Raw genomic sequence first — 18,878 nt, 5'->3', positions numbered from 1 at the left:
GTAAGAGGACGGAGACGAACAGTGAGGGGAAAGAAAACAACCAACAAAAGTGCCCAAAAAATAACTCAATGACAAATATTTGTGACAATGACGTGAAAAATAAACTTAATAGAAGTGAAACCAAGTGAAAATAGGAGAGTTGAACGTGACGTGGAGGGAAAGAAGAGGATAAACATTGGTTTAGTTCACAAAGACTAGAAACAGAATCCTAAATAATACACGGACAGATGAGTGTGACTTGCTGTGGGGAAAAAGAAGTCAATTAAACATTTTAGAGACGACTAGGTTCCTCAGTGATTTTAAGAATCACTTTAGGCCATGCCCTCATGACACAGTTTGTGCGGTCGCGGATGAATATTTGAGGGTCTCACAAGAGATACCCAGATCGCAGTCAATTGATGCTCACTCCAATTGCAGATACGTGGTAAGAATGAGCAGAAATGACATAGTCAAGACCAGCTCATTTGAGTCAAGAGTCAAGACCGAGAGCAGAAGAGGGCTGAATGTGTCAAGACAGTCCACATGAGTCCAAGTCCATTGAGTCCAAGTACAAGACCACATTTTCATGGTTGCGGTCTTGGTCATTGATTGTGAGCCCATGACTATGACTATAAACACACTGCGTGCTGTATAGACGCATTTGGTGTGATCGGGTTGGGGCAGAGCAGCCGTGTCTTTTTGATGTAAACTGCCATTTATACCACGACAGAGTGGAAAAAGAAAAGAAGTGGACCGATATTGCCGAAGCCATCGACATGCCTGCATTTAAAATGATACCCTTTCAAGACATTTAGTTCAAACTATTGTTCTCATCATATAATGATATAGATTCATAACCCCCATATACAGTCATGTGAAAAAGTTAGGTCATCCCATTAAATAGTCAACTCTTTATTAAGAGATGTTCACATAACAATGTCTAATTTGATTTTTTTCCTGGAAAAGAAAGTGATTTATTGTAATTAAACAATATAAATGAACATATTTTTACTCATCAAACTAAAAATATGCATAAAAATTCCTATTTTAATGGAAGGAAAAAAATTGTTGTAGTCTTGTAAATAGTGTCACTACAAGATTCACTGTTTGTAAAATCTTTAGTCTGAGACTGTGAGTCTGTGAAACCAAGTCTTTAGATGTGAGCTGATAATCTTATAAAGTCTTTTCTAAATCTTTTCAAAGTCTTTAGGTGTACAGAAGGCATTAGTCATTGAGTTTGAGTCTAAGATTATATTTTCATGGTTTTGGTCATTGAGTCTGAGTCTAATATTATATTTTCATGGTATTGGTTCTTGAGTCTGAGTCTAAGATTATATTTTCATGGTCTTGGTTCTCGATTCTGAGTCTAAGATTATATTTTCATGGTCTTGGTTCTCGATTCTGAGTCTAAGATTATATTTTCAAGGTCACTTGTCAAGGTCGAGCATGTTTACTTAGTCTTGTCCTGGACTTGATCTTCTTCAGGTCTTGGTCTTGACTTTGACTTGAATGAGCTGGTCTCAACTACAACAGTGGAGTGGTTAAACAATGTGATCTGAACCGGATTTGAGCCAACATTGACACTGTAATGTTTTTAATCCTGTCACTTTCACCCCATAATGTGCCATAAACCATAATAGAACAAACGGTGGAGAGAGAATTAACAATATTTTCCTTTGCCACATTTTCTTAGGGAACTAAAATACACATGTATAGTATTTATCATGTTTGTGAATGTTTCGCCTTTATTTACCATGTTTACATTATTTCTGAATGTAATAATAAAGTGTGACTTACGCACGGTTGCGACTTACCTGTGTTTTTTCTCTCTCAATCAATGCAATTTTGACCCGGTGTGACTTCAAAATATCCCCAAAAATACCATATTGTGAAAAGAGTGGTGACATGCAGAAAATACTTGTACCAACTGACAAATGCTATTTGTACTATTTTAAATATGGTTATAATGAGACAAATGATAAGAAAAAAACGTGGCGTAATTGTGATGGGAAAGCATGGCCTTACTATACGACATTTCAGAGAAAGAAAGTGTGTGATTAGAGTGAAAGAGTGAGGGATTAGGTCAGTGAACAGAGGATATAAGAAGTGTCGTGGCTTTCATGCCAGCGTAAGGCCTGCAGGGCTGACAAGCGCCTGCCGTCAATGGGACACCACTTGCCTGACACCATGGACGTTCTTAATGGCGTGACTGATTTCTCGCCGGAGCTCCTTCTCATCAAAAACAATCTGAAAGAGAAAGAGAGACTTCACAACAGGGACTTGCCACTGCGCCGGTGTGGCCTACCGGGTCCTCCGGGAACTTGTTGTGACTTGTTATCTCAAGACCATAGTATTTGATGGATTCTAAACAAGTACATTCATTCAGACAAACTTTGACAGTTCAAAAGCACACAAAACCTAGCCTGACTTCGTCATCCTCAGATTCTAGTCACCAGGAAAGAAAATGCCTCTGCATTCAATTGGATAGACCTACAACCAATCAGAGCAACAGAGTGAATGACGCATGTTCTTCATTCATATTTCCGACCGACAAATGCCTTGATCGCGGTTCTCTGTTCCTCTTTTAAAATGAATGCGCTGTCGATATCTTCTGTAACAGACGCGATGGCGGAATCTACACATGATGTTAAACAAAGTTCGGGAGGACCACGTTCAAATAATCAATCCAATCAACTTGTCATCAAACAATACCATGTCTAACGTCAGCATGAGAGGAAGCATATTCACTCTCTCAACTCACCTAACATTCCTTGACAGTTTTTCAGCATCCCTCCACCACCCCGACTCCTCACTCTTGGCTTGTTCTTTCACAGCCAGGAATACGGGGTAATACTCTGGGTTCGGGCCGAATAGCGAGCCCGGAGCCCTCTCCCCGGACAGCACGTCATACCGGTATACACATTTATTCTATCTGACTTATTTGTAAGTGTGAACTTGTGAAATCTCAATTCTCCAGCGGCAGTCATCTTTGTAAACGAATTCAACCCAAGCGCTCTTTGGTGACATGGATGTAAACGTAACTGTTGATCATCTATCCATCATCATGTAAAGCCCGCCCTGACAATTTGATTGGTCCGAAGAGATCTGGACTGTGCATAATTACTCCACAACGGATCAAGCCAAGACCGAACTTGCCGACCAAAAAATTTTGCGTTTGGTCTGGCATCCAGGCTACACAAAACCAAGAGTTCTGTTGAAAATAGAGGCATTTACCTTGACTAGCTCGAAGGGGAAGCGCTCATGGAAAATTCGGTTTATCCGGGCACCTCCAGACAACTCTGCTGTGTCCACCTGGTCTCCGGACCCTTCGATGCACTTCTCAAAGTCCACTCCAAACTGCTGGACCATCCTGAAAGAGGTACTCAGAGTTATACATATCCGCCCTAGCCTAGAAACTGCTCTAGTTCGAGACGCCAGTCCCGTCACTGGACTCACTGCAGCAGAGCCTTGGTCTTTCGCGTAGGGTCATCCGGGCGGAAATTCTTATACTCTTCCACTTCCTTTTCCAGTGAGAGAAGCTGAGACTGGAGTTTGCTGCGTAAGCCGGGTAGCGTGTCCCGGATGTGGTTGGTCAATTGCTAAAAATAACAAAAATAAAAGGAAGTGAGAATGTGACACAGTATATAAACATAATGGCACCAAACAGAGGCTGACATTCACCAAACAAAGTCATTTTCAGGAATTAGAAATATTTATATAAGCATATGCTAATCTTTTCCAAAAATTGAGTTATTTGTGCAATTCCATGGCTAGTGTCGTGTTCCTACCTGGTTGAGGGTCTTCTGCAGGTGTGATGTTCCCATTTTTTCAGCCATGTGTCTGTAGCTGGGATGGGACAGGAAGAACTTCCTTTCTGCCGCCAGCGCAACACGAATATCCTTCTTGCCATCTATATCTTTCTGACTTCTGTTTACTACACCAATATAACCTGGGACAGAGAAAGAGACATTAAATAGCCTGTGCCAGAGTTGGATGGACAATATATACCCCATGCAATGGTAGAAATATGTCAACTGGAATCTTGCAATCTCCCTTTGTCCCTCCAAAGAACACTTTGTATTGTATTGTATTGTATTGTATTCAAAAGTTTGGGTTCAGTACTATTTTTTTTATGAAGAAAATATACTTTTATTCAGCAAGGTCATGTTAAAATGATCAAAAGTGATAGTAAAGACTCTTCCGTTTCCAATAAATGCTGTTCTTTTGAACTTTTTATTCAACAAAGAAACCTAAAAAAATGTATCATGGTTTCAAGAAAAATATGAAGCAGCACAGTTTTCAACATTAATAATAATAAGAAACGTTTCTTGAGCATCAAATCATCATATTCGAATGATTTCTGAAGGATCATGTGACACTGAAGACTGGAGTAATGATGCTGAAAATTCAGCTTTGATCACAGGAATAAATTACATTTTAATATATATTAAGATAGGAAACATTTAACACTATTAGTGTTTTTACCGGGGTTTTTTTAGCCAAATAAATGCAGCCTTGGTAAGCGTAAGAAGCATCTTTCAAAAAATATTTAAAAAAAACGTACCAAACCCAAAGTTTTTAATAGTAGTGTAGGCTATATGGTCATGGTATGGTGCCATAAAATGACTCCTAAATGATAAGATAATTGTCCATAAATTACACTCCTGTAATGTGATTGTTTAAAGTACAAACTGCCCACCTCTACGCAGTGGTAAGAGTTTATTTTCCAGGATATCCCGGGCGTCTGTACCCTCATCCATTAGATCCAGTTTAGTAATCACACCAATGGTGCGCACTCCTGTTGAAATACAAACAAAAATACATTAACAACAACTTGTGTTCTCTCCAAAGGGTTCCCACTCTATTAACAAATGAATTTCCATGACCTTTCTTTCCAGTTGTCTGTGATCAAGTTGATTCACTAGATAATTTGGGATTTACCAAATCCAAAGTGGAAATCACTATGGCTTCTATGCTACAGGTTTTCCATGACTACGTGAACTCAATCTATCCACCTCCTCTCGTTCTTTTATCTCTCCAGCAATCCTCACCTTGGGGGTCCACCTCTTTAGCCACCTTGAGGGCATCCGAGTTTGCCAAGTCAGTGTTGGCCGGGGTGACGGCGAGGATCAGGCAGCTTTCCCTATTGATGAACTGCAAAATCATGTCTCGAATCTGGTGCTCAATGTCATGTGGCTGGTCGCCCACCGCAACCTTGGTCATACCGGGCAAATCAATGAGAGTCAGATTCAATACTGTTGAAGGGAGAGAGAGAGACCAAATTTGAGTGACATTTTAACAATGTCTCCCGAGATTACGAGTGTGGACTGAGGAAAGCAGTGGCATTAAGAGGCTTTTGTTGTATTACCGTGTGGAGAGTACACTCTGAGGTTGATGGGAATAGGAGAGATGCCCTTATTGGATCCTGTAATCCTGTCGGTTTCTGCTTCAATTTCCTGACGGACTTCATCAAAGTCCACAAACTTCCGCCCTTTGCAGTGCAAGAACTCGGCATATTCTACAAGACAGAGAGATGGAGAGTGTGGTTAAGGGTGATAGGGAGATGGGCGGACGACATTTCAGCATCAAGGAAAACAAGACATGAAAACCATACAGCCTAGTGGTTTTCACCTGAAGCCTAAACACTGTCACTGCCACTGCCATAAAATGTAAGCATTTCACACCAGGGTTATTATATATAGCTAGTAAAAGCAACCATTTATTAGTATATTATTATGTATAAAAAACACATTTTATTTCAGCTAGTTGCACTAAAATAGCTAAAACTGAAACTATAAATAAAATATAATCTAACGATACTACAATAACACTATTCCACACTAATATACAGAAGAGATTTTGGGAAACATACTAATTTCCTAAAGGGCTGTATGATTTAGTTCACATGACAAAAAACCTATTGCAATTATTTTAGATTAACTACGCCTATAGTAATTAGCCTATACTGATTTAAAGGGATAGGTCACCAAAAAATACTTACTAAAATGCAAATAAACAAAAAGTATACAGATATGTTGTATGCTAAACTGCAAAAAAGAAAAAAAGAAAAAAAAAGAATAAAACATTAGGCAAGCATGTCTGAGCTTCCGTTTACTACATTCGATGTGCTCTATGTGCTGATCAATATATGAATAAAAGTAAATCTGTTAATGATATAAAGTGATTGTGTCTCTTCAGAAGAATTTTAGTTGCATGGGTTTTTCATGTAGGGACAAAAATGACATGAAAGTCATTATTTTGGTAAACGAGTAAATGGTTGATTATTTTGACGATTAATCGAATAATCCGATTTTTTGTGGTTGAAAATAGTTACTCGATACGGGTATATTGCAACCGAGGAATTATTTTAATCGAGGAATTGTGACAGTCCTACAAGAGATTATTACAAAATATCCACATTTATAAAAATAGCAAATTATGACTAGGACTGGAACTAACGATTATTAATTTTAATCGATTAATCTGTTGATTATTTTTTCCGATGATCTATCCATAGAGGTAACCATAGCAACAGTATCAATAAAATAAATCCAGGAGACCGTGAGTTCATTCATTAGATATTTTGAATAACCAACAACAGCGTCAAATGCTTTTGTAACAGGACGAGCCGTGAACCAAACAAAATAGTATTCATTCAAAATGGAACTGGTTCTCTGCTTCTTGATTCCCAATCATGTGAATGACACACAGATATTGTGCATTTGGAAGCAGACAACAGCAGGTCAGCTATGTTATGTTCTCCTTTACGGTCAATTACACTGATTTGCAAGATCATTTGTTCTGTAATGTCTTTCTGTCTGAATTAATTCTCCATCTGCACTTCCATGTTCTCGCTACATTACATTACCTCATACTGAAAGCAATATAAATGATAATTGCTTGTGAAGTGGCAGAGAGATGTACATGTTACAAGGGGAAGCTTCAGAGGAGAACTGCCTTGTGTATGAAATCAGAATAAGATTATATTATTAGTTAAAGATTAACCGTGCCATTATTGTGTCACTGGCAACAGGAACTGCAATAAACAATACGGGTTTTTTTTTATTGTTTTGAAACTAGAATGTGATAAAGAAGCTTGTTTATGCATAACGTGGAATGTCATGGAACTTTTCAAAATTTGGATGAAAACTATGCGTTTTGGCCGTTTATTTACAGGACAGCAGCGGTTTAGGGGCCTGAAAACGGCATTTCACCATTTCATTTGATTAAAAAAAACTTAGTAAAATTCACACAGCAACTCATAGGTCTTCATAACAGCATGCCAGAATAAAAGTTCGGTTTAACTTGAAGAAATTATGACAGAAATGTATTAATATTGTAAAGTCAGATCTACTGTAATTATACCGTTCATTAAAACATTAATTTTACAGGATTTTTAGCCCATGTTTTAATTTAAAACTATGTTGTGCAGCACTTAATAAGAGGAATGGTTTCAATTTCGTTTGATTACATTTTATATGATTAATTAAATTGCTGACGTTTTCTGCATTCATTTGATTACCAGTGTTTTCAATAATAAATTTGTATTAAATCATAAAACATCCATTACTGAAAATTAAAACTAAAAACTAAAAAAATTCATAGGGCACTAACATTGTTAAGATTCAATTGAATATATAAAATATACATATATAAATATATATTTTTTTAATTATTAAAATGTCATTTAAAGTCCAATACAGAAAAATTAAAGCGACAATACATGACAATAAAAAAATTAAGTTGGGAATTGAAGTGGATTTCATAGGGCCCTTGATGCGTCATTTGATGAGACACATTTGTCACACTAAATATTATGGGCACCGTGTCTGAATAAGCATGAAAGCATGTGGTTTCAATCAACCACATACATATTACGTACCTGAGAAGGCTTTGTTCAGTTGTGCTCATTAACACACTCACCAGCTTTGTTGTTAACTAGCTGCAGAATGAGAGGCCTGCGGGTGACGATGCCTGAGCCTCGGGGAAGGAAATCCCTGTAAGAAAACAACGAGAGAAAGAGAAAGTGAGTATGGATGGACGAGAGGCAAACACTCCTGAGTCATTCATAGCAAACCAGCTCAATTTCCAGGGGCGGTGAGTTTGATCAAATTATTCATGAGAGAGCGGCGAATGTTTAGGGGCAACCTCTTTGCATTCATATCAGAACACACACACACGCACACAAACCAAGACGCTATCATGGTCCCTTGTAGCAATGAATATTAAAACATGGCGGCACCTTTTGAAGGCCCACAATTCCTAAGAGGCTGCAATGCTTTTACAAATGAATGGCCACAGCCGTATCTTGCAGCCAAATCAGGGTATACGTTTAATAACACTGTTGCGTATTATAAACACCCTCTGAGATCAAACTGTGAGCCGAGAGCCGAGAGCAGTTTCAGCCCTTTACACCCACAGATTTAACAAAGCACAGAGGACAGAACAGGTATAGTTTTAATGGTAATATCAGGAAAAATGAGCCAGGCATTCAATCAGTCCACAATCAGAAATGAAAGTGCGACGCACACACAACCAAATTGTGAACACACAGCCCCCTTGCACACGCATATAGTGTGTGTTCGTGTTACTGTGGTGGTTACAGCCTCCAGTACTCAAGGGGGCGACAGAGATGCCTTCAGATGTTGCTATAAACAAAATAGGAGCATGCTATTATTTAAGCTTTGAAGTGACCAGATAGCCTACATTTTCAGCATAAAAGTATATAACATAAGCGGCACCATAACAATAATAGCAATGTATGCTAGGAGATTTACAAGATTATTTACAATTAAAATGCAATAATTTAAAGTCCCTCTGTAGTCAATCATTTTATGCAAATGAGCCCTGCCTCCACTCACTCACTCACACACACAGGCTCTTCTACAAGTTGGTGTATCAGAATGGTAATGCGTTTTATGTATCGCTCTCTACAACGTTGGACACATTATGGTAATTAATACGATTAGCCTTTGGCTTGACTACGTTATCAAACAGCTAATAATGTGTTGCTAATGCTACACAAACCATGTTCCCGTTCGCCATCTCAGAGTCAGACAGCTGCCTTCTAACAATCAGCATCCTTAGAAACGCTTCGAACAACTCAGAACGTCAGTGGAGAAAGACATAGTTGATCATAACATCATAATATACATCATACACCCGCTACATTGCTAAATCCACACGATTTTTCATATCAACAGAAAAACATACAGAGATAACCTGGGTTCTCTAGAGACTTCACACAGCATCGCAGCAGCTAACGATAAGGTAAAACTCATCCACACGCTGACCTGATTGGTTACAAGCTAGTCTGTGACATCAGAAACACCAGCGATTTCAAACCGCGTCTTTTTTTCATTATAGTTTTAAGGAAAAAAAATACTCGTAATGGTGTTGACTTATGAATTGTACACATGGTTTGTCTTAAAGAATATTAATAACACCACATAGACATATAATCAATATTAAAAACTTGATTTTCACCACAGGGGGACTTTAAAACACCACGAGGCATCAGTGATGGTTTTTTAGTTTGCCTCTAGAGGTCGTTCTCGTACTGTGTAATGACAGCAGACCTTCTCAGCCGCTCCTGCAACGGACACAAATGGGAAAAACTATTGGTGTAGATTATTGTCGGTAGCCGATAGTTAAAGAAAATCGGTTATCGGTGCCGATAAATCGGCAAAACCGATGTATCGACAAAACCGTATCGGTCAACCTCCAATAACTAGGAAATTAACCAAACAAACTAGCTCTGAGATTAATCAAAACATTGCAAACCTTGGATGAAAAAAAATGTGCCTATTTGAAAATTATACAAAATATACAAGACTGTATTTATATTCTTTGATGAGGGAATACGGTTCTCAAACCACAAAGCATTGCAAATGATGAAATAAATCTCACAGTTAAAGCCAAAATAGAACCAATTCGTCAGAATTCATCATCGGTTTGCAAATTGAACTACACTGGTTGTGCTGTGTTTTTGATTCTTTAAAAAAACAGCTTTTAAGACTCACTCGTAGGGAATCGGACTACACTGGTTGTGCAACAGATCCTGAATCAGTATTGCCTTGCTGCTAAGTAGCGTACATGGGACGACTTTTTACGGTAGACGTTTTCATTTTCTAACCCGAAAGGCCCATTCACACCATGGAGAGGACAATAAAAACGATAACTATAACTATCAAGTTTTAATAATTGTTCTAATTCTATGAGAATATGGAAGTCCGTCTAAAGCACAACGATAACAACACAGAGGAAATATATATAATTACTTTCAGAATTATTTGTCCAGCTGATGTGCAATAAAAAAACATTGACAGCCAATCAGTATCCATCCTGCGTTAACAAGCTCGAGAATTTAAAGCAGCAGACAATAACTACAGTGCACGCTTATAATAAACAGAGTGTATTGTCAACTGGTGTGGATGCTAATATAGTTTTCAGTACAGTTATCGTTCTTGGCGTGAACGGCCTTAACTGACGCATATACAACTACTTAAAGGGATAGTTCACATAAAAATGTATTCGTAAAAAATAAAAATAAACATTTATTCACTCTAATGTTGTTCTTTCTTAGAAGAAGACAACACATTTCTTCAACACGTCTTCTTAGAAGAAAGTAAGTCAGAATCAAAAGTAAGTTTGGAACATGATTTGTTGTGGGGTGCGTATATTACGACAGAATTTTACTTTTGGATGAACCAACTCTTTAACAAGTCCTGCGCTATAAACAGCCCTGTTACCATAACAAACATTTATATGAAAAAAAAAGTATAATTTCTGGAAACTACTCAAACTGTCGATCTACCATGATAGCATAAATATAAATTTGAACGTAGAAGAATAATATATGAACATTTGCATAAACTTGCGTCCGATATGTTTCAGGCCTTTGGGACACAATAACACATGATGAAATGCCTAAGAGATGTGTCTTTTTTTCCACATGGGAAGCTTTGATGGCATCCCACATGCTGTGGGTGTGTTGAAAGCGTGTCTGCGGGTTCGAGAGTCGTCCAATCGCAGCCTGTCTTAATGAGTAAGCCTGTCTCTCCATGAGTTCCTGCTCTACATCTGGTCCTGATCAAAGCCAGTGCAGTCAGCTGTGAATCCAGCAGCCATTTCCCCGAAATCACCGGCCCACCTAACGCACAATGCAGCAGAGCCCGAGGGGAAAGACAAACCATGCTTTATAAACACACACAGACAAACACAATAAAAGAAGGGTCATACACAAAGAGACGATGAGACAAAACACGGCTTGACAATAAGGACTGCCCAATGGCTCGGGGCCAGCGAGAAAGACGCTGAGGTTCCAGCTGTCACTGGAATTGTCAGTGGCCAGACTGCCGCGTTGCCATGAAAGTTTATCATTTCCAAATGTTCAAATGAATTTCAAAAGTCTTGCCAGCTTTAAGGTGCAGTAAGCGATTTCTGAGAAACGCTGTTGATATTTGAAATCACCAAAGCAAACACACCCCTATCTTGATAGCTCCGCCCCCAAATTCACAAACATGCTATGCAGCACAGGCACCTCCCCCCTCATGAGTGGACACGCTCCTTACTGCTGATTGGCTACTAAAGCAATAAGCCCCTTGAAGCCATGTTTTATAGTGGATTTAGAACAGGGGCGTTGTTAGTCACGACTAAGCAGAGTTACTTTATAAAAAATATTCATTTTAATATTAATTTTATTCATCAAATAAACACCAGCAACAAAAGATATAACGTTATAACACATTTATTCCTCTGCCAAGCAATGTAGTTCCAAAGAGGTTGCTAAGCAACACATGCAGCAACAAAGAATCATAAACGACAGTTGTGCAGTAATACTACATACATATGTATGTAATATGTATGCGGTCACAGGTGTGTGTGTGTGTGTGTGTGTTGAGTAATTTAGAACGGCTTGGAACGCGGCTCAACCAATCAGAATCAAGGACTGGAACTATCCGTTTTATAAGTGTGTTTTGGTGCTCGACTGATTAACTTTTCTCAGAAATCACTTACAGCACCTTTAAAGGTGAAGTATATAATTTCTGCAACACTAGTGGCACCTAGGAGAATTACACAAATGAAGGCATATTTTCAAACAATCTTGCAAATGCCCCTTTCACGCCGAGTCCCTCAACTCAAACATCACAACAGCTCTTACTGGTGCTTGTCAAGGCATGTCTCAACATGTGTTTTGTGTCATGAGTAAGTAATTGAGTAGACTTACACTTGGTATAGAGCGAACGTGAGCGCCTCTCTTATAATAAACCTATCCAACGTACATTTTTTTACATGACGTGCCACAGCGGTTTGAGGCGGTCTACACTGGACAAATCAAAGCAAAAATCTTTTTCCATGTTAAACTTCATGGTCACACTCTGGCTAAACACCTTCTGGCTCCGCCTACTTTGGCCACGCCCCAAACTCTTGCTATAGGTTGAGCTGGAAAGAGATACGTAAACAGTCGGATATGTTATAAAGTCCCCCTGTGGTGAAAATCCAGATTTTAAATGTTGTTTATATGTCTATGTGGTGTTTTTAATAGGACAAATCATGTGCAAATTCACAAGTCGACACCATTGCTGAGTATTTTCTCCTTAAAACTGCAGTGAACCAAAGACAGTCTAGAAAACACATGTGGTGTTTCTGGCATCACAAACTACCTTAAGCAATCAGGTCAACGTGTGATCGTCAACCAGTGGAGCTGGTGTGAGTGAGTGAAACGGGGCTAATTTGCATATTCATAGAACCCCGTATACTAAATGAGGCGAGGGTGTAGAGTTACATTCAAACAATTTTAAAGCATGACCATTTTTTTCAAGGAAAAAACATTTAAATGTGTCATTTTGGTGATCAAAGATGAGATTTAAGGGCTCAAATTACAGGGGGACTTAAGTAAACGTAAAACACTTGGGAACAAAATCGTTTGAACCTTATATTAGTTAGACTAGTAGTAGTGTTTGCTGTAGTATCAAAACTGAATGGAAAATTGTGAAATTTCACTGTCATATTAAGCTAATTCCTTAGATGAAAAACAGCAAAAACAATAACATTTTGTTGATTTGCGGTGGGGCCAGTGACATTTTTTTATAGCGTTGAGCCCTGCAAATGTAAGCTAGAGCTTTCAAGTGTGTCCTATGATGAAGACAACCCGTTTGGCTGCATGAAGCACGTGGCTGTACGACATCGGCCAATGCCTGGAGGGGGAGAAGCGTGAACGAAAACAGGCCATAGAGAGCTGTGTGCCGGCATAACCCCGCATCCATGGCTCTCGACTCACACCCACTCTGCCAGCAAAGTCAAACACCTACACACACCCACACACACTCATTAAAAAAGATGCCCAGTAAACACACACATGCGCAACGGACCGAGGCGCTTCGCAAATAAGAACAAATACCCATATGGTGGGAATATGCTTACGAGCGCTCCGGAAGACTCATTGCTTCGCTTCTCACTTATTTCCAGAGCAAACAGGCAGGTGGGCTGCGGTCCATTATTCATGGGCTTTAAATGATAGAGGAGGCTGAGCAGATTGTGTATCATTTCATCCATTATGCATGCACAACCGCAGAGCGGCGCAGAGAGAGTGGAAAGAGACCGGGGGGGACAGACAGGACTCGTCTCACTTCAGATACGCCCAGCGTGAGTCTCCGTCCACCAGCTAATCGCCTGCTCTCATTAATCAAAATATGAGCGTGCACAGAACAGTGTTCACTCATTATAGAGAGGATGGGTTGTGGAAAACTACATTTTTTCTTTTTTTGTTTCGAAATATGATCAAGAATGCATCTCGTTCAGCCCAAAATCAAAGAGAAAGAAATGAGAAGTTAACGAAGTCTATTTTTTGGGTCATTACGTTTTTTTTAGACTGTAACATTTAAAGGTGCTGTAATTTTTTTTTTTTTTTTGAATAGCGGGTATGAAATGTCCCTGAAACATGACATATATCACTGAAAATAGATGTGCTGAGTAATCACATCTGTCTCGAAAAAAAAAGAAGAAGAAAAGTTAGCCGTCACTTTTTTAGCCAATCAGAAAACTCTAGAAATGGGTCAGTGTGTGGCGGTGGTGCTTTACAGGGGATGGATTTAAAGATGTACCTTTTTTGAGAGTGTTTTAATAGTGTTAGTCTATAGACCGGTAAAGCACAGCATGCTATGGAAGCTTGTTTCTGCCACAGAATAAAAAAATAAAGGTAATTGCAACTTTTTCCTCACAATTGCGAGTTTACAATTGGGAGATATAGGGATCTCCCAGTCACGTGACCCCTAGCCGCGTGTCAGCCATTTTGACGGAATACATCCGTCAGCTACTCAGTGGCAATGGATCTATTATTAGGGGTGTGTAATATATATTATTATTATACTTATAATATAATTATTAGTATAATTATTTTATAATTAGCCTAAGTATTTGCAACACTTTGCACTACAGTATTGATATAATTGCGTGCGCAAAATATCTCAATATTGAACAGAATCAATTTTTTTCCCCACCACTAACGTTATCTATTATTAGCGCAGCCAGCGGCCGTCAGCTAACTGTTCACGTCATATCATCGCACTTATTAGCATCAGAAAAAGATACAAGAGGAAGATAAAGGAATTAGGAATCAAAGATCCATATGAAGCACCACAAGTTCTTTTTACAGGCATTAAATGTGTAGAAAAACTTCCTGACATTGAGTTCGGTGACATTTACAGCTAACGTTACCTTATTCACTTTTGATGTCATTCATTTATTTATTGTTGCCAAATGGACAGATCTTTTTATGGTTTCCTCGTTAGCTAACGTTAGCCTAGCTAACATAGTTATTGCCAAGCTATTTTCATAAATAATTATGAATAATTTTCATTATGCAAACTTTACACCGGAGCTTCATTAAAAGCATAACGTTAGCAGGCTATCGGTATCATGAGTCCGGCTGGGTCAACAACTATTTGATTTGGACACCAGCGGGGAAGGATTTTTCAATCATCACCGCAAGGTTGGTCAATGTATTTTTATCACCAAATTATAGTAACGTTACCTGTAATAATTTTTAAACTGAGTTTACAGGGAAAAACACAAAATAAAAGCACCTGTTTATTGCCACCAACCACTTGTTTCTCCGTTTTATTTATTTTGGGATACGGTATAAAGAGATTCCTTTTGTATGATCACGTATCTGATCGCATCCAACTGCACAGCATCGCTCGGGCATGATAGGAATATTTCGCGACGAGCTGTAGTATCGCCGGCGGTTCAGCATTTTCTATTCCGTCAAGATGGCTGCTCCAAATGGCGGGACGTCCCTATAGCCTAAAGTCAGAATTTGCTGATATAAAGTCGCAATTCTGAGGAAGAAAGTCTTTTTTTTTTGCATTGGACTTTATAAATCACAATTGCGAGGTTAGGCCTATATCTCACAATTCTAGCTTCATAACACACAATTCTGAGTTTATAACACGCAATTGCAAGATAAAAAGTCGCAATTATCTTTAAAAAAAATGTTTTATTCTGTGGCGGAAACAAACTTCATAGCATGTTAGTGAAAATATTCTCCTAGAAGTTGTCTCTGAAATCATTGCCTAAAACATCATCAGTAAAAATATCAGTAATAATATTTAAAAAATAACTATACACAACTATTCAAAAGCTTTGGGGTCTGGAAGATCTTTTCTTAAAGGATTAGCCTAAGTCTCTTATGCACTCCAATAATTTATTTGAAAAATATACAGTAAAAATAGTAATAATGTGAAATAGTTTTTACAATTTAAAATAGCTATTTCTATGTTAAAATACCGTAAAATGTCATTTATTCCTGTGATCAACGCTTACTTTTCAGCATTATTACTCCAGTCTTCAGTCACATGATCCTGCAGAAATCATTCTAATATGATGATTTTTAAGAAAGATTTCTGATTATAATCAATGTTGAAAACTTATTTTTTTCTGAAAAGTGTGATACAGTTTTCAGGAATATTGCAAATAAATATTGTTTATCACAACAAACTGTGGTAGTTTGGCCAATATGTTATAGACTAAACAATCTGTTACAGGAGTGACAAAGTTTTTAAGTTATATTTTTGCCTTTATTTGAGAGGATACGAGGAAGTCGAACTCGGTTCAGCTGATGCGCTGTGTTTGCTGGAGCGATGCCCACGAGGATACGGATCTGAGGATACTGAATATTTTTGTTAGAAACCATAGTTACCTTGACCCAACCATGGTAATGAGGAGCCATTCATGGTTATGATCTTATTAAGTACTACAATGCTACAGTTAAACTAGGAACTATGTTAAAATATTCATAAGAGTGAGCACAAGGGCTTTAGTTTAGAGCTGGATCTCCATTAATAATGAACCAAACTATCATTTTCCTCCTGTAGAGTATGATTTCACTTTTCTAACTTTAGTTAGGCTAGTGTGTAATGTTGCTGTTTGAGCATAAACAACATCTGCAAAGTTTCAACGCTCAAAGTTCAAAAGCAAAGGTCCCGAGATATGTGCTTTTATTTTAAGGACTACAATAAACGGCTGGTAGGGACTACATGACGACATATCGGGTTAGTGACATCACCAACCCTAAAATTTACATAAACCCCACCCCCGGAAACACGATTTATAAGTGATTCTTACATTAATCGGATACAAATTCTGCATCCTTCCTAACCAATGCTGTCCTCAAATTGAAGGCTATGCAAATAAATATAGTGAATATCTACGCAAGCTATGTTATACATTATGTGCAAAAACAGATACTTTCAAAAAAAAGAAGATACTTTGAAGAATGTTGATGAGGAGTTTTTTTTTTTTATGTTCCACAGAAGAAAGAAAGTTATACAGGTTTGAATGGAAATTACATGAATCCCGGGAATCCAAGAAACCAGGAAAACCAATTTGAATGATCAACACATATTCAGTGTTTTCATCATGAAAACACAAGTTTCTCTACACAGAGATCCGCCAATCAAAACAAAGACATTGACGCAAAAGACAAAATGCAAGACTTAAAGGTACAGTACCATAAACATGCTGGTTAATCATAATCAACAACGAGAGGGTGGAAAACGGTCATGTAAAGTGCATATCTCTGGACGTGATCACAGTACCATCACTATAGTGTTCTGAACCAGTTCTCAATGGTAAAACAATTTACTTTTTGTGGAAGGGCTTCACAATAAACAACATTTGGAATAACAAAAAGAAAAAAAAGAAATCAACTTCCTTTGTCTCATACAATTCATAATTAATAACCGATGGGTTCAGGAAGGGTTTCACATTTGTCACAAAACAGCCCGTGGCATTATCTGCCTGCCTGCCTGACTGACACAAGGTTCACGCTGTGTTCTCACTCCAGTTTTATACTCCTCCCATAGTGAACACAGCTAAATGAACAACAGCCCCACCTAAAGCAGCCGCCGGAGCCAGATAGCAGAAGTCACGCAGAACAATGACATCAGCCCTGCAATAAACAGCCATGATGGAGGCGCTGGCCTGCAATATGATCAAGGAAGTTGAAACCAGCAGGAGAAAAGATCTGGAAAATCCAGTTCGGCGGGATGAAATTTGACCAACAATCTCAATTCGTTCTACTTGGCATGTTTTAACGGCAGATGCGACACGGATTGGGCTAATTAATATGTGTAACTTACTAATGTTTACTGAGCTCTGATTGTGTCCGTGAGATGAATAGTGCTTTTGTTTGTTAATTCCCAGCTGTCTAAATGTTAGTATGGCGGATAAAGGCCCGGCAGAAGGTCAGAGAGCGTGCTAAAGCACTAAGGTAACACTGTTGCTCATAACGTGCCATGCAGTTTTTATTATTATATTTGAACAGACGTTGTTTATCAGACTCAACTGTGCTCCAGTGGTTATTTATTCAAATACGGTGTTGCCCATGTGCCCAAATGAGCTCTCTCTTCAGATGGCCCTATAAGGATGTGTGAAAGAGATTCGAGTCAGCTGACCGAACAGTCTTGCACGTATTGGGCCAATGAACTCAAGTCATAACGTGCACTTGCATCTCTAAATGCTTTTATGATAAGAAATGAAAGTAAACAGTCAGTTATATCTTACGGACAGGACAAAACATCTGATATGCTAAAATAGATAGTGAATTTAAGTGAATGTGGTCTATTTGACCTGCCGCTGTCTTACAGTTAATCACTCTTAAAGGGGTTATGTGTAAGAATTTGCATGTATTAATCACTTTTTGAATTGTCAATGCGTTAACATTGTTAACTTAAAAAAAAAAAAAAGACGAGACCTTCCTCGACTTCCTATGTGAAGGACTCGGGCTGGTGTCACCGGGAAAATCAAAAGGATGTTACGCGTGCTCCCAAGAACCTCTCTTACTGTACGTACACACCGACGCCGACTTGAGCTTCCAAAGCTACCGGAAGTCATTCATTTTCAATGGAAGCTGGCTTCTCTCAGCTGCAAGGAGCGTCAAATCCATCGGCGTCGCGTTTTGGGCGTTTTGAGCGACCAGAGCGTCAATCAGAAAGTTGAAAGTAGCTCAACTTTATGGTAATGAGCTATGACGCGGTTCAGCGGCAAGCAACGGCAAAACGCCAGCAACCAATCGGAATAGAGACGTCCTTTGCGCTGGCTGACTCCGGAGAAACATACGATGTAAACTTTCGTTCCTACCAAAACAAAATCTCCGAGTCCGACGTCTTCTCCGCAACCACAATACAGCAGCACCAAACACAACAACTTCGCGATGATCCAGTGATAAACATTTGAGGATGAGCGCAACTTTTATTGGAAATATTTACAAACGCTCGTTAAGCGGGAATGCAATTAATTTGCTCACGGTAACACCGATTTGACCAATTGCACTAGATGCAAATAATAATAATAATAATAGCAGCTAATTATTCTTTTTTTCCCAACCAAATTTGACC

General features: G+C 38.6%; 1 protein-coding gene across 10 annotated transcripts in view; it reads right to left on the bottom strand.

The window, feature by feature from the left end:
* dnm2a (dynamin 2a) overlaps positions 1-18,878 on the bottom strand; it is a 54,045-nt gene that overhangs the window by 24,030 nt on the left and 11,137 nt on the right. For all 10 annotated transcript variants that reach the window (XM_079604996.1, XM_079604994.1, XM_079604990.1 and 7 more), the window contains exons 2-9: positions 7,903-7,976; positions 5,348-5,497; positions 5,031-5,234; positions 4,679-4,777; positions 3,768-3,928; positions 3,436-3,578; positions 3,214-3,349; positions 2,159-2,226 (exon numbers count right to left, since the gene is read on the bottom strand). In XM_079604996.1, the coding sequence (XP_079461122.1) occupies positions 2,159-2,226; positions 3,214-3,349; positions 3,436-3,578; positions 3,768-3,928; positions 4,679-4,777; positions 5,031-5,234; positions 5,348-5,497; positions 7,903-7,976 (1,035 nt within the window). The remainder of the gene's footprint in view (positions 1-2,158; positions 2,227-3,213; positions 3,350-3,435; positions 3,579-3,767; positions 3,929-4,678; positions 4,778-5,030; positions 5,235-5,347; positions 5,498-7,902; positions 7,977-18,878) is intronic.

This window comes from Phoxinus phoxinus (genome assembly GCF_949152265.1).
Source record: "Phoxinus phoxinus genome assembly, chromosome: 1".
NCBI lineage: Eukaryota > Metazoa > Chordata > Actinopteri > Cypriniformes > Leuciscidae > Phoxinus > Phoxinus phoxinus.
The sequence above is the reverse complement of the archived record's forward strand: the minus strand, read 5'-3'. Positions and strand labels throughout refer to the sequence as shown.